Source organism: Artibeus jamaicensis, unplaced genomic scaffold, assembly GCF_021234435.1.
Source record: "Artibeus jamaicensis isolate MK-2021 breed Jamaican fruit bat unplaced genomic scaffold, CSHL_Jam_final contig_64, whole genome shotgun sequence".
In the NCBI taxonomy this organism is placed as follows: Eukaryota; Metazoa; Chordata; class Mammalia; order Chiroptera; family Phyllostomidae; genus Artibeus; species Artibeus jamaicensis.
Window position 1 is genome coordinate 3611198 of NW_026521911.1, and position 23852 is coordinate 3635049.

Below are 23852 nucleotides of genomic sequence, written 5' to 3' on the forward strand. Positions count from 1 at the left end.
CCACAGAAGGCAGCAATGACCTGCGTGGGGAAGCCTGCAGCAACCTAAACTCCGGGGCACTTCTGCTACCTAACAGACTTGCAGCATGAGGGAAAAAGAACGTTCTAGCACCACTAAGAGCTAAGAGTTGTTTGTTATTGCAGCAGACCAGCTTCTCGTGACTGATACAAAAAGTATGACTCAGTGAAACTGAGTGAAACTCAATTTGTGTAATATTGAAAATATGCCTACAAAAAAAGCACTCTCCATCAGTGCCTGCAAATCTATTGGATGCTGTTTCCTGATTGCACCCCATCAGGGTGGTGCTGCCAGGCAGGCCGGCAGGTCGGCAGGTGAGCTGTCCATTAACCAGAATGCTGACATCTCCAGGGAGCCCCAGGACCCATCTGCAGCGTGGGGCACCTGTCGACCAACTTTACACTAGTATTCCACTGCTGTTCTGTGGGCCTCCCGTCCTCTCAGGGCCCATTTGTGCCTGTAGGCGAGACCTGCACCATGACAGCCCCAGAACAAAGCACGCCCATGATAAATTACCCAACAACCAAGAGCTGATACTCCTGTGGAACAGCCAAATGAGGGAATATTACATAGCAGTGAAATTATGCTTGCATCTTTCGTAAGATGGGAAGTGCCTATGACAGAATAGTAAGCAGAATAAATCAGGACTCAAAATACCATATTGGGCATGAGCTCAATTTGTACTCAACAAACACCAAAATAAAACACGATAAGATGGCGGTACTCCTGTAATTGGCCTACAGAGTCAGTGCAATCCCTGTCAGAGTCCCCACTGGATTTCCTTCGGAAATTGGCAGGCTGCTCTGAAAATTCCCGTGGGAACACACAGGACCCAGAATAGCCAAAGCAATCTTGGAAAAAAAAAAAAACCAACAGAACAAAGTTGGAGGACTCATACTCCTGAATTCATAACTTACCACAGGCTAAAGTAATCAAGACTGTATGATACTGACCTAAATATAGACCTACGGATCAATGAAAGAGAATTGAGAATCCAGAAATAAACCCATATATTTACGGTCAATTGATTTTTGACAAGGGAGCCAAGACAAGTCAACGAGGAGAAAAGAGTCTTTCAACAAACAATGCTGGCACACGCGGCAAAGAATGAGGTTAGATCCCCTACCTCACACCATGTACAAAAGTTCACTCAAGACAGATCAAAGACCTAGAACTCCTAGAAGAAAACATGACCTTGAATTAGGCAATGGTTTCTTAAATATGACACCAAAAACACAGGCAACTAAAGGGGAAAAAAGAGATATAACTGATGTCACCAAAATTAAACACTTTTGAGCCGCAAAGGTCACTGTTAAGAAAGTGAAAAGACAACCCACAGCCCTGGCCAGTGTGGCTCCCTTGGTTGGAGTGCAGTCCTGTAACTGAGAGGTTGTGGGTTCAATTCCCAGTCACGGCAGATTTCTAAATAGAAGGTTCAATCCCTATTCCAGGGCATACAATCCCCGGTCAGGTGTGTATGGGAGGCAACCAATAGATGTTTCTCTCTCTCTCACTTCCTCTCTCTCTAAAGGCAATGAAAAAAAAAATGTCCTTGGGTGAAGATTTAAAAAAACCCTCACAGAATAGAGAATAAGTTTTCAAATCATGTATCTGATAAGACTCTAGTTCCAGGATACATAAAGACTTTACTTTTATTCAGTATCAAACAGGCAAATAACCCAATTAGACATAGACAATGGTATGAATAGACACTTCTCCGAAGAAGATGTACGAGCGGCCAACAAGCACATGAGATGATGCTGAGCATCATTAGTCACTGAGGAAATGCAAGTCGAAGCCACAGTGACATACTCCGTGCCCACTAGAACAGCTGTAATTAAAAATGGATAATAGCAAGTGTAGTCAAGGATGCAGAGAAACTGCAACCCTGGTACATTACTGGTGGTGATGTAACGTGGGGGGCATCATTCAGGAAACAGTTGGCAACTCACCTAAAAGTTAAACAGAGTCAACATCTGACCCAGCAATTCCATTTGGAGGCACATACCCAAGAGAACTGGGAATGGATGTTCACACAAACACAGGCACGTGGATGTTCATAGCGGCATTGTCCATAATAGTTATAAAACATTAAAAAGCAGGTATCAATCAATTGATGAATATATTTTTAAATGTGCTGTGTAGGCAGTGGAATATTATTCAGCCACAAAGGCGATGAAGCGCTGGTCCGTGCTGCACGGGGAAGCCTTGGAAAACGCTACGTTAAGTGAAAGAAGCCAGTCACAAAAGAGCACACCTGGCTTGATTTGGTTTACATGAAATGTCCCGAAGAGGAAAGTACGTGGAGACAAAAAGTGGGTTAGCAGCTGCCAGGGGCCGGTGCGGGGAGCGTGAGAAGCGACTGCTAATGGATGCGAGTTTCTGTTTGGGGCGATGACAGCGTCCCGGAATCAGACTGTGGTGAGGGTTGTACAGGCTTTTGAACCAACTAAAACTGTGATTATTGTGGTATTTTGCACTAACACTGGACTATTATAGCATGTAAATTATATCTCAAAAAAAAAGCCCTAAAAACAAGCCCCCAAACAATGAATGAAAGGAGAGGACATGTATCTAAACACTAACACATGTTGGTATTTAGGGGTTGAAAGAGACTCCCTCCTTCCCTCCACCCACCCACCTACTCACTCCTAGCTCGTTCTTTTCCATTTTGTACAATAAGCACAAATTACATTACAAAGTTGCCAGAGACATGTCCTAAGTCTTGGGGAAAGGAGTATCAGGACAACACACCGAAAGTAAAGCAGAGAAATACAGATCCTACTACTCCGAAGCCTGTGGAGTCAGAACCTCCGGTTCTGCAACTTTGCAGTCCAGAGTCCGCATCTCTGGGACTCCCAGGTCCCTCCCCAGGCCTGCAGTGTCAGCTCCTAGAACTCTTTGCACTGAGGCCTCCGCCCAGCTCTCTCCTTTTCCAGGCAGCCTTCCCTGACCTCCCCCGAGACTGGGCTAGGTGCCCCCCAACTACCTCACCCGGTGTGTCCCCAGTCCCAGCATTTCCCACACTCTGTGATGGTCTGCCCACTCACCCTGTGCTTCTCGTACATCGCTTCAGCGAGAATAGAGATTTTATTTGCATCATTGCACGGTACCTGGGGCCCAGGAGGTATTCAATCAATCAATCAATCAATCAATACAGGTTGAATGTCGTTGAACGAATGTTCTAAGAGAGAATGAGTCAAAAGTGGGAATGGATGAAGTTTAAATAGATGGTGGTCAGTAACGATCCTTTTCTCTAGGTAAGGGAGCTCCACGGCTCTCCTTCCGCCTACAGTTCTCTCTGGCCCTTGGGATCAATCAACGGGCAACGGGTTTAGAAAATGCTTCACAGGGGCCGGTCCCATCCGCCACCAGGCTCACCCGGACTGCACTGATATACCCGAGACAGGCACGTGCTCCGCTCTGACCAACGGTTCTCCCACGCACTTTCTCTCACGTTCACCGGGCCCCCTACCGTGCCAGGCGCAGGGCCGCATGACAAAGAACTCATGGTCCCTGCTGACAAGACCCACGGGACAGCCAGTTAGGGACACATGCCAGGCTCGATGTCCTCCGTGCAGTAAGTTCTGCCCGAGACGAGGTGCTGTGCCACACACTTCACACACGTCACCATATCATGTTATTCCACTAAACATACCCATGTGCTCAGAGGGGAAACCTGAGAGCCGGTGACCCTGAGTAACTTACCCCATGTCGGAGAGCAGCCCCACGAACGGCCCTGCAGGAAATCGCTGAGACAAAGCATCAGAAAACTCACCCTGGGGGGACTCTCTGGGAATGTGGGTTCTCCACCAGTGAACAGATCACTGGTAATAATTCATTCCTTTGAGAACCTTGGAAAAGCCACGTTGGAGGAACATGTTCTACTTTTCAACAGTGACCGTGGGAAGACCTTCGAATACTACTCCAGTCTTCAGTCGGGATCAGAAAACCCTCCCAGGAGAGAAAGCAGGTGCCAGTCCCTGCTCTAAGTGGGCAGCAGATATTAACTCACTTGTTCCTCTGACAGCCTTCTAAGGAGGGACACGACCATCCCCACTTCAGGGAGGTGGCAACAGAGGCAAAGAGAGTCTAAGCAATTTGCCTGAGGTCACACGGGTAGTGAGGGGCAGGACTAGATGTCAGAGCCCAGGCAATCTGGCTCCAGAGGTCACGCCTTTAACCACTCCCAATATTGCCTTTTGGGCAGGACTGTGTGGCTCTGTCTGGGAAATGAAGAGAGGCTTCGAGGGAGGACGCAGCAGAGAAGGAGGTCCTGGAGAACAGTCTCGGCGAAGTGCCAGCCCTGCTGGAGGGCAGGGGACAGCCCAGAGAGGGCAACCGTGTCCCCCGAGGGCTTGGCCCATAGTGGGCAGACTGATGAGGCTAAAACCTGTCCTGAGTGCCGGGGGAACACAGGGAGGAGGGTGGGCCGGAGAGGCGCCCGCGGACTGCCAGGCAGTCCCGGAGCCCCTCCATGCGCCGGGCCCTGGGCTTGGTGTGAAGGCTCTTAAAGGCCAAGCTCAGGAACCTAGACCACACAGCAGGCAACGGGAGTCACGGGCATTTGGGGGGAGGACGAATGATTGGCCAGGACTGTATTTTGGAGACAGAGATGCTTCAGACCCCAAAACTTTCCCCCCACGACTGCCTCTGACGGCAACCATGGCTTAGCTGGGCAGCATGGGGAGCACGCAGGGACGGGGGCATTGATTCTCAGGAACAGCCGCCCTATATTCTGACCCACTTTCCTGGGTGTGAAAACAGCCATCAGGGGGCAGGAAGGCGCGAGGAGCAGGTGGCCGTGGCAGCGGAGAGGTTTCTAGGGCCCTTATCACACTCCCCCTGGCAGCAGAGTTATTTGTGCACAGGCGTGTCTGCTCTGCCAGGACCGAACAGCCCTCCCTGTGTCGGCACACCGCCTGCCTGTTTACGCACCGTTCGCGCACCTGCTTCTCAGGACTGCCGGGAGGGGGAAGGAAGCAGGAAGACAGAAACGTCACCCCCACTTCACAGGTCTGTGGAGCCTGCAGGATCACAGGGCGGCCTGCTTCATTTCCCAGATGGAGAAATCAAAACCCAAGGGAGGGAAGAGTTGGTGCTGGGGCCAGGAGACTCAGGCTCGCGCTGGTGTGCTGAGAGCCACAGAGAGGAGAGCCCCAGGCTCCTGGCGCCCCTGCCCGTCCTGGCTCAGATCCCTTGTGGCCCCTTGGGCCTCTGCAGGCTTCGCAGGGAGCGTGGTGGTGTGTGGCAGGTCTGAGGGGCACGGGTGGTGGATGGGGGTGGGGGTGCGGGGTAGGGTTCCTGGCCAAGTCAAGCTCTGGGCCTGTGGCTGCTGGGCGGACAGGGTTTCCTGCAGCTACCTGCTGCATTCATGGGTTCATTCTTCTGGCCATGATCCATAGTTGTAGAGAAGTTCAGGGGGTGCAGAGTGAGGAAGGGGGAGGGCCTCTAGGTGGACATGACAAAGGGGAGACTTTCTTAAAGGAGCATAACCTGTTTCCCGGTAACCCAAGAGACCGGAGACATGAGAGTCAAAAGCTAATAAACAGTTCACCAATGGGGCTGGCAGCTGGATCCCACGAGCCGCCCCGATGGCCCCTGACGCTCTCCGGCCTTCTCCGGTGTGGAGAGGCGGGGAGGGGAGGCTGCTGGCGGACGAAGCAGCCTGGACGCTGCAGCAAGCAGACCCTGCCCAAGGCCCGTGTGACCTAGGGCGGGGTTCGCATCCTCCCTGGGGCACGCCTGCCCTGGTCTGGAAAATTGGGTGATGTCTACCCCACTGGCTGGAGGCGTATATGAAAACTCAGTACAAAAAATAACAAAAGACTTGACACCTAGCAGACAATGGATAAAGGGAAGCCGACATTAGTGGTTCTATCATTGTTACTACCATCCTGATCCCCGCACCCTTTCCCCGTCCAGCTCTCTGCCCTCCCCCCCCTTTGTCAAATGTCCCTCAGGTGGACAGGCCTTGGCCTCAGGCGTGGGAGGAGGGGTTGATGATACCCCTACTGGAGACGGGGCAGTTTGTTTGAGTTGTCTGTCTCCCTGATAGTCTCAGATGAAAAACAACAGTTTTGGACGAAATGAAACTCCAATTCAGTCCGTCACATTCCAGGAATCACCAGGGACAAAACATCGGCTACTCTCTTTCTGTACCAGCTTTTCCTTCGTTTCTCCCAACTGCAATCCTCTCTGTCCTTCTTTCCCAGTGTCACCTCATCCAAGAAACCTTCCCTGCCTGCTTCAGCTTAAAGCGCCCTTGCCCTGACTCCTCTCACCTGCGGTGGGGGAGGCTTTACTCACTCCTTGTCCCCCACCTCCTTGCCTTCTCTCCTCCCTCCAACCATCTTTCCCACTTCCCTCCTCTCTTCTTCCTTTTGTTTGTCCAGTCTCTGGCCCTGGCACTGTTCCTACCTGCTGGAGCCCCTGTGCCCTGTCCCCATGGCACCTGTGCTCTGAAGCAGGGAGTCTCCACAAACGAGCAAAGCCTCCCTCAGACGCAGAGGGGCGGGTGGATGAGGTGATGTGCAATGTGCCCAGCTCAGCTCCGGGAGCACCAGGGCCACCGACAGGCCTGCACAGCTCCCCACTCCTGTCCTCCCGCCCGCACGCCCTCAGCATCCTCATGGGGCCTGCACGTCCACTCCTCAGTGGATGACCTTGGAAGTGAAACCTTGACAAACTCTGAAGAGCGGGGCCCCTCTTCCTTAAGTTGTTCATTTTCCTTGGAACGTAATGCTGAATAAATACTTGGACTAAATTAATAAACAAGAGCCAAACTCTGAGCTCAGAACTTGGAAGAATAGGACCCAGGCGGAGTGGGGAACCAGAGCGGGCAGGCAGCCTCACCGCGATGCTGAGACACGCGGGGGTGGGGGGAGGCAGACCTGCGTGCCCCCAGCAGGAGCCGGTGAGATGGCTGTGGCCCCAGACACACGCAGCCCAGGATGCTCCTGGCAGGGAGATCTGGTTCCGTTTTCTTTGCTTTGTTTGCCAATTTGAAAATACAAACTCTTAGGAATACAGAGTTATATGCTACATTAGAATGAGATGCTAGTTCAGAAGCATTATATCTTTCCCATTTTCACATGTCATGAAACATCAGAACGGATCAGAATGGTGGTGCATTTCCGACTCCACCTCAGCAGCCACTCGGGGGCTGTTGGGGCTGAGAGCCCTCTGCGGTCAGGGGCTCCGGTGGGACTGACAGCCGCGGCCTACGGTGGCAGCTCTTCCCTAAGAATAAAATGGGAGGGGAAATCAGTGCCTTACATTTAGCCAGACAAGGGGCCCTCACTGTGCTGGACTTAGCTCACGGGAGCCAGCTGCCGCCATCATGGGTTCTGCAGGCTGGTCGGTAAACACAGTCCTCGCCAGTGGCTCTAGGATGGGGGGGAATTTTCCCCCCAGGGACATTTGGCAATGCATGGAGACTCGGGGGCGAGGTGAGAAGGGGCCACTGGCGTCCAGCAGAGAGAGACCAGGGGCGCTGCCCACACCATACACAGGTCAGCACCCTCCTGGGCCCCAGTGAGGAACCCCCAGTCCGGATGTGAGCAGTGCTGACAGGGAGGAATCCTGATCTAAACTTGTAATTGAACAGATTGTATTAGAAACTCAAATCTTATCCCTTACCAATTATTTTACTAAATTTTACTGCGCGGACCTTGATCTGGTATAATTTACGTCCACTAGTCTGTGTGGTGGGAATGCTGTTTGACGTGTCCCCCGAGAACCTCCTCCCGCCTCCACGCTCAGCGACATCACGTCAGTCATGTGAAGTCCACGGTGGGAGAATTTACACCACAGACATTGGCAGATGCCACACCTTCAGCCCCCTTTTTTTCTGGAAGGCCAGCTGTTACCAGGACACCACTGGGCACGGCTCAGCGGCAGCTGCATGTGATGGGGAGCGAGAATCTGAACGTGGCCACGGGCACAAACATCTCATCCACACACACGCACCCCACACACCACACCCACCACACGCAGACCCCACAAACACACACCACACACATCCCATATGTACTTCACACCTTATACTACATGTATATCTACCATACACACACTTATACATACCACATACACACCACGCACATACATAGACACCACTCACACACCAAGTACACCCCACATACACACCCACACAACACACTCTACAACACACTTCTCACACCCAACCCCACATACCTACACCAGGCACATATCACACAAATACACACATGTTCCCACAGTAGCCCTCCAACTCCCAGAGGACTGACTCAAGCAATAAGAACATAGAAGAATGCCAGTCTGGCTGGCCACATTCTTGGATGTCTGAGCACCTTGCACCTTCACTGACTCCTCATCTGTGGCCCACCCTTCCCCACGCACCCCCACACCCAGCCTGCTGAGGGGGAGGTCTCCGCAACCCCCTGGGAGCAGCACCCAGTGACTCCATCTCAGCACCCAGGCCGCTCGCCCCCAGAGCCCTTGCTGGGTGGCCCCCTCCTGCTCTGCGCCCAGCTTTCTGCAGGCTCCGGAGCTGAGCCCGGCCGGCTGTGGCCTCCAAGGCCTGGCCTCCTCCCCTTCCCGGAGCCCATGACCAGCAGCTCCCTGGGTGACTCCACCCACCCGGCCACTTCAGCTGCTACCAGATGCTGGTAGGTCCACACCTCCGTCTCCAGCCAGACCCCCTCTGACTCCACACCCACTCGCCTTGGGACATCTGTACCAGTACATCCCCTGCCTTTTCAGACAAGTCGCAAACAGACTTCCTGTCTGCCCACATCTGCTCCCGCCCGCTGCTGGTGGCCAGCAGCGCATGGCCTCTGTCCCAGAGGTCAGCACGCATCAGTGCCCATCTCTGTTCTGTCAACCCTAGAAAGAGAGGAGGAGAACAAACTCTCTTATAAGGCAGAGAGGAAGTCTTACCCCATTTTATGTGTGACGGCCCTTGTCTTGGTGAAGTTAAGGGACCAGCCCAGGAGCAGCAGGCGAGGTGGGGGGCCGGGTGGGATGCAGGGGGCACTGGGAGAGCCAGAGCCAGGGGCTGTAGGCAGCAGCAGCCAGGCCTGGGCAGGCCCTGCAGGATCGGCTCTCCCCAACCCCAAGTGAGGGGGTTAGTTATAAAGGAAAGGAAAAGGCGTTCCTGATACGCGTCCTGTTTCCTCTCCTCCTCTGGGCTTCTCGGGCCTTGGAAGGCGGATGTCTCTGGGCTGGCAGCCCTCGGCCAGCGGGTGGACCAGCGGAGGGTGAGGGTCTCCGGGGCCCTCTCCTCCCCCACAGTCTGGCCTGCGTGGAGACAGGGGCTCCCTGAGTGGGCACTCAAGTCTCCCTTCCCAGCCTGGGAGAGCCTCCATCCTTTATTCCCAGTGGGCACTCAGCCCAGCTGGGCACCTCCTGCCCACCAGGCTGTCCCATAAAGACTCCTCCTCTGGAAATCTTCCATGTCATCCTTACTTGCCATGGGGGCTCCTCTGTAGCCCCCCTTCCTCCCGGCCCCACAGCAGCCAAACACACTGCTCTGTCCAGCTTTCTCCTACCTATTACTTATGGGCCTAGGCTCCCCATGAGTCAGGTGGGGCAGGGAAGGAGACAGGGAGGAGGGGGGCAAGGGCAAAAGCCATCCAATGGGGCTTCCTGAGTAAGAATTGACAAGGTGGGTCACCCCCATCAGACGGGGCCTTCCTGAGGAAGGAGGTCAGAGTTCCTCAACTGGATAAGGATTCCCTGGGGGAGGTGGCCATGACCCCTCCATCAGACAGGAGGCTTCTGCAGGACAAAGGTCATGCCTTCTTCCTCAGCCAAGGCGCTGCCAGAGGACAGCAGGGCTAGGTCCTCTCCCTCAGGGAGTCCCAGGGAACAGGAGCCACGCCCCTGTCAGGCAGGAGTCTCTCTCTTGGAGGATGAGGCCCTGCCTCCTCCTTCAGACAAGGGACTCCCAGAGGGGTGACCCCATCTGTCACTCCCCCCATAGTTCCCAGAGCAGACTTCTGAGTCTGACACTCGGAGAAGGGCTCCCCCTCGGGGCAGAACTAGGGGGACACTTGTCCACATCATCCCTTGTAGCAGGTCCCATTCACGCTACGGGGCCAGCTTCCCATTCATGCCCTCAGCTAAACTGAAGCCTCCCTGCCATCCTCACGAAAGCCATGTGTCTGAGCAGCAGCCAGTGGCTATCGGTTTGGGCCAGGGCCGCCAACTTCTCGAGAGACAGTGAGGTGAGCAACTGGGAGATCCCCAGCCAGAGGATGCCTGGGCCAGGCTGTGTACTTAGCTCTAGTCCAGGTGTGTCCAGGTGAATGGGTCTCTGCTCCTGGCTCAGCCACTAACTGGCCAAAACTCCTTACCCCCCACTCCCCAATCTCCCAACCCTGTCGACACCCACTTCTGGCTGCAGTGGTAGGAGACATCAGGGAGGAGGAAGGGCAAGGCCCTTCCCAGGTCCCTCCTCGGGGACATCCTGGCCTTCCCCAGGGGGCGGTCCCTGAGCCTGGTCTAAGCTGCCTCCACGATCACCTTCCCTACAGGCGCGCCAGCTCCAGGGAGCTGCTATTAGTTAGCATTGATCCACAAAGTGCTTTGCCTACACGTTTTATGAGCTGGGAGCTGGCAGCTGGGAGCCAGGGGTGGAGAGGAGTGAACCCAGGCCACCGGGCAGAGCAAGGGAGCAGCCGGGCCCCAGGTCAAGGCCCAGACATGCCCAGCACCCGCACTCAGTAGAGGTTAGCCGAACACATGTTTGCTGAAAAGCAACATGACCATATGTGGTAACTCGCTCTGGGTATGTTTTCTGATTAAGAAATGATAATAATAATAATAATAGTTATTATTATTATAATAACATGTTTGTGAAATGTTTAATACATGCAGGATACTATTCTGAACATTATATTAACTCATTTAATCCTCACAAGAATCCTGTAGGGGAGATATTCTTATTATCCCTACTTTACATATGAGAAAACAGACACAGAGAGGTTAAGTGACTTGTCCAAAGTCACAGAACAAAAAAAAAGAAATGTGCCATCTACTTGATTAATAAAAAGGATTAGATACTTTTGAAAGGCACGATGTATCCCAAGCGTCTTCCAAACTAAACACTTTCTTATCAGACAAACTGTGGGACGCCCAAGGTTCCCTGAATTAGCAGCACTGCCACGCAAGGCACGGGCTCATCAGTCACCTCACTATCACTGTGACCCTTTTATTGAGACTTTTAACTGAGTACCTTTGCTAAAATTTAGACTTATTTGTCACGGGCTAGGTACCTTATGTCATGTTTAAAATGGGGGGATAAGCCTTGACCAGCGTGGCTCAGTGCGTTGGGCATCATCCCACAAAACAAAAGATCATGGGTCGGATTCCCAGTCAGGGCACATGCCTGGGATGCGGGTTCAATCCCTGGTCAGGGTGCCAGCAAGAGGCAACCAATCGATGTTTCTCTCTTATGTCAACATCCCCCTCTCTCTCTTTCTCCCTCCTTTTCCCTCTCTCTAAAGATAAAATAAAATCTTTAAAAATAAAACGGGGACAACACAAGAGGTAAAGACATTATTCCCTTTATGGTGCCTTTAGGCTGAGGGTGACTATCTCATGTCCCCCCTCGGTGTCCGCACCCCCAGGGTGGGAGCGGCTCTGGGGCCGGGACCCTGCTGGTGCAGAGAAGCTGCATCATAAAGGAGTTCAGGGCTCAGGGTTGGGCAGGCCTGTCGCTTCCTCAGCCTGCAGTTCAGCTGTCTAGAGTGTTAAATGACGCTCTGTAAGTGGTGCAAATTTACAAGCCACCATCACAATACACAGGCCGGCTGGGTGGCCTTGGGCAGGTCCTGTCCCATTTATCCTTAGCTGGCTCACTGGCTCTCAGTGGGGGCGATGTCACCTCACAGGGGCCCGGGTGACTGAGAGGAGATAATGGGTATGAGGCGTCCCTGGGAGGCCGGAGTGCTGGGCGGAGACAAAGGCCTGCTATCAGGTCGAGGCTCGGTTACCAGGCATTTTTAAGAAATGCGTCTCCATTACTTCCAAGAACACACAGGCTTGCACATGAGGCGGTCACAGTGAAGTCGGCCAAGGGTGGCCATCCCACAGCAGCGAGCAGGGAGGGGCACCGTGGGGCACCTCCGCACCTCTGGCAAACCGTGCCTAGGCTTGGTAAGAGGCACCTCCACACTCACCCCGGACCTCCACTTGCCCCTCACCCCAGCCCTCTTCTTTTTCCCTGGGATGTTGTGGGAAACCTGCCAGGAGGAACGGCGCTGGCATTTCCCTTGTCCACCAGCCTGTCTGTGGCGACAACGTTGGAACCAGTCCCGGCCTAGATGCTCACGTTCTCCTCAGCCCCAAGGAGGCCACACAAATGGTGAGAGACGCAAGGAAGAGCCATAGAACCAGGGTCTGGCTCTGGCACTTAATGGCTCTTTGCCTCACCTGTCCTCACCTGGATAATGGGCTAACACAACCCCCCTCCAGGGTGTTGAGGGGGACGAACAAACTGAGGTCTGCCTGTGCCTGACACATAGTCCAAGTTCGATACATGGCAGGACCCGGCACTGAGAGGCACCAGCACTGCCAGGGCGAACAAGGCCATCCAGGCCCCACCGCATGTGGGTTAGAGTCCAGTGGAGAAAAGAGTTAAATAATCACACGAGAGAACACACAGCCAGGGGTGGAGAAGCCTTTGACCACCATGCCACACATCCCAACGTTTGTTCGGCACTCTCTCTGGGTTCAGTGGGCCGTGGGCACCGGAGCGTCGACCTCCGGGGGTGCTTGAGCTCGATGGATGGGACTGTGAAACACGCTCCGCAGGCCCGGGCAGCCCCGCCCTCAACATTCTCCCCGTCTCTGGCTCAGCTTTTACTCTCATCAGGAAGCCTCACACCAGCATGGCCCCCCTCGTGGTCTTGATTACCTGTCAGCAGGACGTCCCAGGAACAACCATGAACTTTCATATCAAAGAGAGGGAAGGGCCCTGTGCCTGGATGACTTGGCCGCAAGCTTTGAGCTGGGTCTCAGTGACTTTGACTGAGTTGGTCGTGGGGGCCTGCTCAGTCCAGCGGGTTACGCTGCCACACTTGGGGAACCTTGCCCAGATCAGACGCAGGGAGGCCAGCTCCCCATGCCTCCGCCGTTCTGCCTGCATCCTGCCACAGCCACAGTGACCCTGAGAAGCAGAAGGGACCGTGGTGAATGCACCGTCCTCGTGCAATGAGTGTGACAGACGCACACAACAGCTGCCCGGAGAAAGGCACCGTGAGAAGGGCTACAAAGAAGGTGACGGTAGGTCCAGGAGGAGGAGGCCCAGCTCTTCCCAGAGGGGCCGAGGCTGGCCGAGGAGGGAGTTACCGAGAACAGGGCTGCCTGAGCTGGGACCTGAGGAATGGTTAAGAGTTGGCCAGGTTGTCCAGGTGCGGGAGAGAGAACATTAAGTGACAAGTGACACGTGTATGCATGGAAATGCACATCTCTATACAGCAGAGTGTACCTTTCAAAGTCACTGCCTCAGAGATTCTCTCACATCCCATAATGGCCTTACCACCTGCCTCTGCCTCCGTCACACACGTGCAAATAAGGAAAGGGAGGCAGATGATGAGCCCCAGGGCGAACGGGGACTGACCGCTGTGCAGAAGGAAAGTGGGGATGGACCCTAGTGGAGCTGGTCCTCTTCCCCCTGAGGGTGGTGGGTATTTCTGTCAGGCAGAAATCCCTCACTTCCAGCCCCCCCCCCCGTCTGTGACATGCTCCTCCTGTCCCCGACACACATACACACTCCTCTGGGCCCCAGGGCTTCTCAGGAGGGGTGGCTGGCAGAAGGACTGAGCAGCATGGCTGGGGACAGACCACAAGGTAGAGGCCTAACCATTCCCTAAGGCCCAGCTTGGAGGCCCTGCCCGACCCTCTCACACTCATGCTGAGTTCTGACAACCTCCACCTCTCCCCCTGCAACTCTCTTCTCCTGGCCTCTCCTCTTCCCTTTACTCCCAGAGGCCGCTGCCAGCCTCTCTCTCTCCTCCCTCCACCCTTTGACCCTCCCCAGGGATCAGTGAGCTCAGCCTTTCCCATCAGCTATCCCTGGGAATGATGGGAAATGCTCAGCAGGCCAGGAACTGAGAGGACGCCTGCCCCGGCAGTGAGAGAGGGGGAGTGTGGGGCTGTTCAGGGGCTGCTGGGGGCGTCCTAGGGGCAGGGCTCACTCCTGCTGCTTTCCACGAATCCCACGCTGGGCCAAGGGCACAGTTGGCCTGTCTGTGCTGCACGCTCTACATGAGGTGAGATCCCACTGCTGAAGAAGGGCAGGCCTCGGTTCATGAACGGGAAGACAGGCCCAGAGAAAGGAGGGAGAGAGAGGGCACGGGGGGATTGAGTGCCAGCCCCCGGGCACCTTTCACACGTCTTGGTCTCATTTATTCCTCACAACTACCCAGCAAGGCTGAAAACGGCCCCCAAGATGACCACGCCCTAATCCCTGGAACTGTGAATGTTACCTTACAAAGTAGAAGGGATTTTGCATATGTGATTTAGCTGAGGGTCTGAAAGTGGGGAGATTACCCTGCATTTCTGGGTGGGCCCCGTGTGATCACACAGATCCTTATAAGAGGGAGGCAGGAGGGTCAGAGAGAGAAAAGACAAGGTGACAATGGCAGGAGCACTGAGGGACTGGAAGACACCACACTGCTGCTTTGTCATGGAGGGTGGAGCCAGGGGTCAAGGAATGCAGGGACCTTCTAGAAGCCACAAAAGGCAAAGGAATGAGTCTCCCCAAGTGCCTTGGGCAGGAACACAGTCTCTGGAACTGTAAAGGAATAAATTTGCGTTGTTTCAGGCCACTGAGTGTGTGGTAATTTGCTACAGGAGACTAACCTGGTAGATAGTCCCATCTTCATTTTGCAGATGAGGAAACCGAGGCTCAGGAAGGTACGTGAGCTCCTCAGGACCTGCATGCTCCACTCCACGCCACACTGACTTACTGGGAATTTCTGCCGCTCTCAAGGCCGCAGCCCCTAGGCCAGGGCTTCGGGGCTGAGGAGAGTCTAAGGAGGAGGCAGGGGTGGGCCAGCGCAGGGCAGAGGTTGAGACGGCCAGAGATCTGGGGAAAGTAAAGCTTTGCCTGCAAGGGGTTACGTCATGGCCAGGCCCTCCTGGAACCAGTAACTGGGTGCTGCCCTGCCCTGAACGACGAAGCGGGGAGGCGTAATGAAAGGGCCCTGGTTACACAGCTGGGCTGGGCCGTCAGTGTTTGCAGGATTAACTGGGGTTAGATGAAATCCTCTCGTGATCTTTCTTTGATCCTGATACAATCCCTAGAAAGAAGCTCCTTAGCCTCCTTCCTGCACCACTACTGGCGAGGAAAATGAGGCTTCAGGGTGAGTGACGAGCCCGAGGTCTCACAGCCAGGAAGGAGTGGAATATGAGTGTTCACGACCAACTGCAGGAAAAGTATCACAATGGCGTCTGACGCTGTAAACGCTGCCTGCAGGACCCTGTGTTAGCTCGCGCTGGCAAGTTCGGTCGTTCCGGATGCACACCTGAGAAGTCCCTCCTCTGCCTAAAATTTCTTAACTGCTCCCCACAAACCCTTGGCTATCTGGCCCCTCCCTCCACACTCTCCAGCCGCGCTGACCTTGGTCAGCTCCCCAGAGCCGCCAAAGCCCTTTCTAACTTTGGAATCTCCCACAGGGCTCCAGCCCCCACCAATCCTGGGCCACACACACTTGTGGTGGAGAAACCATGGTTCTGGCCTTGCCTGCTCCTCCTTGTGGGTGAGGGAGAGGGAACAGGGCCTGGGGTCGGCCCCAGATGGCAGCTCGCCTGGGAGGCTGGAGCAGAGGGGGCCCGAGCAAGCTGGTCGTTCGCTCCACAGTAAAGGCAACAGCAGCCAGGATGCAGGACGGGATGTGTGGTCCCAACCTGGGAGACAGGCCCTGCCAGAAACGCAGACCCCAGGACACTGGAGCTGAGGGGGTCTCAGAGAACACCAGGTGCCACCCCCTGCAGGGCACACATGGAAACTCTGAGGCCCAGAGAAACTCGGGACTTGCCCCCGCCCCACAGTGCGTCACTATGGAAGTCAGTTCCGGGTAGTGGTTAAGACTTTGGGGTCTGCCCCTCACTGGCTGGGTGACCTTGGGCAAAGAGCCAGTCACTCTGGTTCGCCTCCAAAATGAGAGTGGTGAGAGCGCCTTTCTCGATGACTGCACGGGAAGCACCTGGTGCAGTGAAGCCTGTGATGAATTCAAGCTGCTGCCACCACTGAGAAAGCTGGGCCGGGGCTGAGGACTCACCCCTGTCACTTCTATAGCTGATGGATTCAGTGAACCCCCAGGCCGGACCCCCAAGGGAGGAGTGGGCACTTGGCTCTCTCTAAAGCCACTGCTTCTGGGCCCTGGAAGCTGGTTAGCTCTTAATGTCACTTGACCTTGATCATCTCTATGAAAGGGATTATTAGCTTCATTTTCCTTACCGTTAAAGGAAGGACCCCTCCCCCCGCCTCCACCACCACCAGGGAAGCAAGCCTGGGCCAGACGGAGGGGCTCCTGGACCAAACCTGGGCTCCCCACTCCCACGTCCATGGAGGGTAAGAGGAATGGACTATGGACTGAGCACCTCCTGTGGGTGGCGCTGTGCTGGGGTTTCCATGCGATCACCTCGCTTCGACCTCACCACAGCCCACTGAGAGGGGCCCATCTTGCTAGAGAGGAAGCTGAGGTTTCCAGAGAATTAATAACCTGCCTGCCTGTGGCACCAGCTGGCAAAGCCACATTCCTGCCCTGTTCCAGGAGGCCGCTGGGCAAGGGCTCATTCCTGGGAGCGTCATGGTCTAGGAGCTGTCTAAAGGGGAGGCGCCCAGGCCACCTGCCCTCAGCTCTGCACCCTGGCTCCTCTCTCCAGGACTTCTCATCTTGCTTCAGCCTGCCACGAAGGTCTGCTGTCATTATTAACCGGGAAAACAACACATCGTGATGCTGCTCCTCCTTTTGGACAAGGCTGTCCACCCTGACACTGAGTTCACCCCACTCTGTCTCATTCCGTCTCAGATTTTTACTCATTAGGCACTTTCTCAGAAAGCCTTTAGTGACCCACAACTAGGTCAGAGTCCCCCATTACGCACTCCGAGAGTACTTCTCACAGCGTGAGAAGTGGCCGGCTGTCTCCCTGCTCCAGGCCATAAGCCCCATTAAGCCACGGCGTCCCCGGAGATGCGCCCAGGCTGGCACACAGCCTCAGGAAGCCGCTCTCCACTTGCCTGGGCCAGGCACCAGGCCACCTGAGGAATGCAGGCATCGAGTTTAACCCTCACCATTACTCTAGAATGTGGGGACTGTCACCCCCGTTCAGATGGGGACAGTGAGACTCAGAGAGCGAAAGAAACTTCCCTGAGGACACCTAGCCGACCTGCCCCCAGGACTGGTCACGTAATTTGTGGGCCCAGATTGAAATGAAAATGGGCCCCTTGTTCAGATTTCCAGATGGAGATAGAAGAGCATTAAACCAATTATGAGGCCCTTCTGAGCTCGGAGCCGTGTGTGATTGCACAGGTCACAAGCCCAGAAAGCTGGCCCCCTGAGCATCCCTGCCTTCTGACCCCAGGCCCCGAGCCAGGCCCCTCCCACTGAGACGCCCTTGGGTACCTGCCCCTAAGGCAGAGGTTCTCACCCTCGAGCCTGGGCCAGAATCACCTGGGAGGCCCACCCCCAGAGTTCCATTCAGTAGGTATGAGAGGGGCCTGAAAATCTGCATTTCTAACTATTGCGTTTCTAAGAGTGATGCTGATGCTGGGACCCGAGACACTGTCCCAGGGAAGCATACTGAACGCGGGCATTGCCAACCCAGGGCCTGGTGGGGAGGTTCAGCAGGAAGCTATTGGGGCTGAGGATGGCCAGCGTCCTCACATCAAACTCAGGGCCAGTCCAAAGGCCAGCCCTGCTGAGGAAAGGAGTATGGGGGAGGGAGGGGAGAGGGGGAAGGACAATGGAAAACTTTACACAAGTTACCTTGTTTAATGTCTGTGAAAATCTTAAAAAGTACCTTCTATTGTCTTTGTTGTAGAGGAAACCACAGTATAAAGAAGTCAATACTTTGCCCAGGATCACAGCCAGGAAATTATGGAGACCACGGCTGAACCTGGTTCTATTTCACACATTATCATAAAGCCTGCTTTAACCAGCTGGCCCTGACGGGTTCTAGTCCCACGACCTGCTCTGCGCAGGGCAGCAGACCCAGTCATCTTCGGATGAATTCAGTCCCAAGCCCTGACAAGCCCCCGGGGCCCTCCTTTGCACTGCCTGCCTACCCTCCAAGCCCAGGCCTGCAGCACACAGACCTGAGACCCAGCCAAGGGGGCTAATTGCTGATATCATTCACCAGGCCAGGCACCCTCCCACCCCTTCATCAGAGGTTCCTTCCTGCACATCCAGGCCCTTCTCTCCAGCCTCCTCTCTAGCCACTTCCCCAGCATACCCTAAGCCCTAGATCGCAAGCCTCTGTTTCAGAGTTTGCACCAGCTGTTCCTTCTGCCTGAAATAACCTTCCCACTCTGCCTTTCTGTCCAATTCTTACCCCCATTTCAAAGCCCTGGGTCAGCTCTGCCTCTTCCGGGAAGTGCTCCCTCAACACCTTGTCTGTCCACAGTCCTCACTGCTCCTTTATGCTTCTCTCTGCTTCCCAGGCTGCTCCTCCAACCCTGCTCTCAGCACAGTGCACAGTGCTGAGGATACAAGGCCCAGACTGAACTCTGTCAGGCCAGGGCATGGGTTTGCTTCACCCTGTGAACTTCTGCCAGGAAAGACAGACAGAGGGGGTCATGAGAGTGCCCAGTGGGTGATGGGACCTTCGCTGGGGGTGTGAAAAAGTGGAGGCAGGAGACCGAGGGGAAAGAAATTCAAATTCTATGTTCCAAGTCACTGCCAAGTTGTAGGGAGCAACTCCCCAAATCCCCAAGCCAGAGGTAAAGATCCTTGGCAGAGCAGCACGAATCTACCACCAAATGAGCACAAGGCGCGCTGTGTGCCTCTGTGCCAAGGGGCTGCATGGGCTGTGGGCTCCCCCAGGAAGCCGAGGCCCAGAGGGGGAATGGAATGAGCCCAAGGTCCCACGCAGAGCAGGAGGCAGCCGTGGAGTGGGCCTGCAGCCTCCTCTCCCAGGAGATGTGGGTTTTAAACAATGGAGGAAGGAGGGGGCAGTGCGCCCCCACCCTGAGGGAGTGCCCCGCAGACCCCTCCTTGGGCAGAAGGCATGAATGGACGCACTCTGGAAAGCCACAGCCCACAGAAGCCCCATGTGGGAGAGGACGGCTGCTGCCTGCCCGAGGAGGGGAGAGGCTGGAGTAGAGCCAGGCTGACAGAGGAAACATCCTGAGAAGCAGGCGGGAGGAAGGGAGGAGGAATGAGAAAGGAGGAAAGAGCCAGACACGCAAACACCTCCGCCTCTTCTTTCCAACCAAAACAGAATCCCCGGCAGCCTGAACCTGTGAGAAGGAGACAGGGATAGAGGCGGAGGCCTCCAAGGGACAGGTGGCTGGGAGGGCGCTGGGGGCTAGAGGGCGGGGGAGCCCTGTGGCGGGGCGGGGGGAGTGTCGGTGCTGGGGATGCCCCATCAGTCACCAGCACCTGCCCCACTCTGCACCCAGAGAGGCAAAGGCTCAGGAGGATGGGGACACGGGCTCCACCTAGACACCCCTACTGCTCCTTCAAGACCCACTGCGGTACCAACTCTTTCCAAAGCCCCCAGACCCGACCTCTGGGCTGGGCTTGGCTCCACACAGGAGTTAGCGCAAACTCAGAAAATATTGTGGAGCAAAACTGATCTGATGGGGGAGTCCGGCCCAGCCCTTACAGAAAGCTTCCAGTCCAGTGGGAAACCCAAGGAGTTCAAAGGAGCAAGTGTGGGCACTGAAGCTGTTCCCAGACAACTGGGAACTGGCAGTCACTTCAGGCCAGTCCCTGAAGCCTTAACAGAGGCCTGTTCCCTGGTGCAGCATGCTGCCGGGGTCAGGAGTCAGGAAGAGCTGTGGGACTGAGGAACAAAAAGGCATCATCTTTGCCCCCCCCACACACACACACACTTAGCTGCTGGGAGCTGTGGGGGCCCCTTCCGGGGACCCCTTCCGGGGACCTGGGTTCTGGTCCTGGCTCTGAGTCTCGAACAAACCCCTTGACTTCTGTGGCCCTCTCCATTCCCTCACTTGCGAGACAGGGCTGCCCCCACTTCCTCTCAGAGGAGGCCCAAGGTGAAGGACAGGCCTCCAAGTAGGGGAGAACTGAGGCCTCCCCCCGTGTGGGAGAAAATCCCACCCAACTCCCACCCCATCCTTCCTCTGGCCCCCACAGGGTACAGCCAGCCTGGGAGACAGGCTACCGTCAGGAGAGCAGGCGGCCAGCCCTGGCACCCAAGCAGCGGAGTGGCCCGAAAGCAAATCCACTTCCTGTCCAGGGGCCTTTTCCCCCTTCCTCTGTCCCTCCCCACATTTAGGTCCTGACCACCCTTTGAGAAGCTTTATTGCAGTGACTTGCATTCCCTCCCAACCCTCGTCTGAGTGGCTCTGAGACCCTAGAGTTTGGGGACCCTTCCTTCATTCTCACCCCAGTGAACCAGCCTGCGCAGTCGAAACCTCTAGCAGTTATGTGGCTCTCCTCTCTCAGGCTGTCTCTGCATCTGTGAGGAAGTGTTGTTCTGGGGATTAAATGAGCAAAGTGCCTGCGCCCAGTAATACATATTAGCTCTATTATTAATAATAATATTCAGCCAATATTTACTGAGCACCTATTGTATGTCAGACACTATTGGCCCCCAGAAGTTTCCTTTCCGGACAGGGCGCTGCACGACCCCAGGGGTGCCGTGGTACCACTCACAGTGCCACCGGTGTCCCCTGCAAGTGTGCGATGCCACAGCCCACAAGGCAGGCAGGAAACAGGCAGCCAGCACACGGTGATTCGATTAGCGCCGTCGGTGCAGGGCTCCGAGAGGCCAGGCGGGCGAGCTGACCAGCCTGGAAAGTCGAGAAGGCTCCCTGAAGAAGTGACAACTGAACCAGGCAGCAGTACAAACTCCGAGAAAGGGAACGGTACGGCTGGTGCTCTGCGGCAGAGGGGAACCAAACCTGCAGTGGGGAGGCTCAGGGATGGAGCCAGGCTCCCCAAGGTGCTGAGGAAGTTGGGCGGGCAAAGCCAGCAGGGCCCGGTCCCCAGCAGCCTTGGTCAGGAGTCGCAGTTTTACTGTCATTGTGTTAAGGCGTTGACAGGGTGTCAGCAGAGAAGAGACGTGATGTAGCTGCACTTTCCCATGCTCACTTTGGCTGCTGGGTGGAGAGGGGAAGGGCTGAGAGGCTAGAGTGGACACGGAGGCCAGCGAAGGAGCAGCACTGTTAACAAGACTGCTCTGGGTTCTAACTCCCGACCTGCCATTTATTAGCCGGAACAGAGGTCCCAACAGCCCTGGCCTCCTTGTGAGGATTCAATGAGCAATTTTATGTACGTAAAGAACTTGGAACAATATCTGGACCGCAGACAGTGCTGAGTGTTTAGCTGATATCATTCATCCCGGTGAGAAATGAAGGTGGCCCAGCTTAGCGAGGTAGCAAGGAGACCGAGGAAGAGAGGGAACGAGAGGGAGAGACATGGACAGATTCCAGGGACGTGTCCCCAGGCCCCATTGTGAGCACGCAGCTGCCGCAGCCCCTGAGCCAGCTGCAACCCCGAGAGCCCCCGGGCCAGGCCTGCCCAGCCCAGCTCCTCCCACATTCCTGACCCACAGAAACCAGGGGATAAGAGATGAATGCTGTTTTGAGCTACTAAGCTATTGGGTGATTGATTATGCAGCAGAAGATAAATGAAACAACTCCTGTTGAGAGTGCCTGGAGGGGACCTCCTCTCTTCTGCAAGCAAGACGCTCACCTCAGGAGCAAGAAGGGTGTGCAGGGGTGAGGGAGGAGGGCAGCAGCCAAGCCCGGGATCCCCGCAACTTTCAGCCTTCTGCCCTCAGGAAGTGATTGGATAGCGTCGAAGATAATCATTTCAGCATTATTTACAAGAGGAATAAATGGGAAATAATGTAAATGTCAAATAAGGGGATGGTTCGGTAAACTGTGGAGTGTTCACATGAGGAACTCTTGTGGGTCATTTGCAAATACGGAAATTGGGGTAAGTTAATAGCATGGGAAATGCTGAAGGGAAAGAAGCCATAATGAAATGCCACACTTGGCTTAAGCACAGTTGTGTATGAATACACCGATGGGGGCTAGTTACCCCCAGAGGGAGGCAGAAGCCCAGTCCCCAGCCGAAGCTCAAGCAGGATGCCCCAGTTCCCATCCTAACCCCTACTCTGGCTGGCCAGTTCAAAAGACTACCCACTTTTTATAAATTAAATCGCAGCTGACATGACACCTCAGGCCCATCCGGAACATGGGATAGCAAACTTTGTGCTCGGAGGTCCAGGAGTCAGAAGACCCTGAGGAGAACCCCCGAACTCAGCCAGCCAGACCTCTCCAGTGACACAATGGAACTAAGGCCCGGGGACTTGTCAAGGTCCCCACAAGCCCAAGGCACCAGCCCCCAAGCTCAGGGCATCTTCAAATGCCATGAAGGAGGCCTGCCTGGTCCTGGGGGAGGCGGTGCCTGTTCCAGCAGCTCTGGAGAAGCAGGAGGTGATGAACCCTTTTCATGAACGGCTGGAGCCGCAGGCGCAGCAAGGGGAGATGGCTGCTGCGGTGTGACCGCACCGGGACCCGAGGGAGCTTCTGAGAGGCAGCCCTGAGTCACGCTCACAGCTGTGTCCCCAGCGTGCAGCCCAGGGCCCGCCTCCGCAGGGGTGCTTGGTGAGCGAACAGATAAATAAAAGTGTGAATGGGAATTAATAGCAGTAGCCAACACTTACGTAGAACTCTCTTTGTGCCAAGCACTATTCCAAGCTCTCCACAGATATTAATTCATTTAATCTTCGGAAAGACTTCCAGATTTCCATAATATAAGATTAAGATTCCCATAACAAACATTTTATTTTTCCCATTTTATAGATGTGGAAACTGACGCAAGAAGGGTTAAGTAACCTGTTCAAGGCCACGCAGCTCTGAGCCCTGGTGGTCTTGGTCTGAAACCCCGGGTGTCCACCAGTCTGGCCGACCACCACCCACTCAACCTTGACCCCGTCACAGCTGCTCCCTCCCACACCATCCTGTCCCCGGGACGCTCGTGCCAACACCCAAGTCTCATCTCCCACATCTCTTTCTAACAGGTGCTGCCTTTTTTTTTTTAGCAATTAAAAAAAAATTTATTGGGGTGAAACCCACATGACATAAAATTTATCATTTTGAAATGAATAATTAGTGGCATTGAGTACATTCACAGTGGTGTGTGAAACTGCCACTTCTGCCCAGTTTAAAACACTTCCGCCACCCACAGTGAAGTCCCCGGCCCAGGAGCAGCTTCTGCCCACCCTCCCCTCCCCCAGCCCCTGGCAACCGCCACTGTCGGTTTTCTGTGTCGACGGACGTTTCTATCCTGGACATTTCACGTAAACGGAATCAGACAGCATGGGGGCTCTGCGACTGGCTGCTTTCACTCAGCACACTGTTTTCAAGGTCACTCGTCTTGTGGCAGGGGTCAGGACTGCATCCCTTTTGATGACTGAGTGTTATTTTGTGGTACGGGTACACCGCAATTCACACTTCATTTATCCAGCCAACCACTGATGGACATCGGGCCACCTGTTTCCCCTTTTGGGCAATTGTGAATAGCCAGCGCCGCCTGTGGACCACACCACGACCCTCTGAATGAGGACTGTTGTTCTGTCTTGTTTCCCAAAAGGCAACCCCGAGATTCATTCCTGGTGAAGATGGTGACTTCACTGAAGCC

General features: G+C 55.0%; 1 protein-coding gene across 5 annotated transcripts in view; it reads right to left on the minus strand.

The window, feature by feature from the left end:
• Nucleotides 1–23852, minus strand: part of ARRB1 (arrestin beta 1) — a 70389-nt gene that overhangs the window by 28766 nt on the left and 17771 nt on the right. For 2 of the 5 annotated variants that reach the window (XM_053670742.1, XM_053670741.1), the window contains exon 1: nucleotides 14869–14963. The exons of 2 other annotated variants lie outside the window; for them this stretch is intronic. In XM_053670742.1, the coding sequence (XP_053526717.1) occupies nucleotides 14869–14948 (80 nt within the window). In that variant the 5' untranslated portion in view covers nucleotides 14949–14963. Of the gene's footprint in view, nucleotides 1–8937; nucleotides 9080–14868; nucleotides 14964–23852 lie in introns of those variants that run through there. One more of the 5 variants, XM_053670744.1, reaches the window with a different exon arrangement.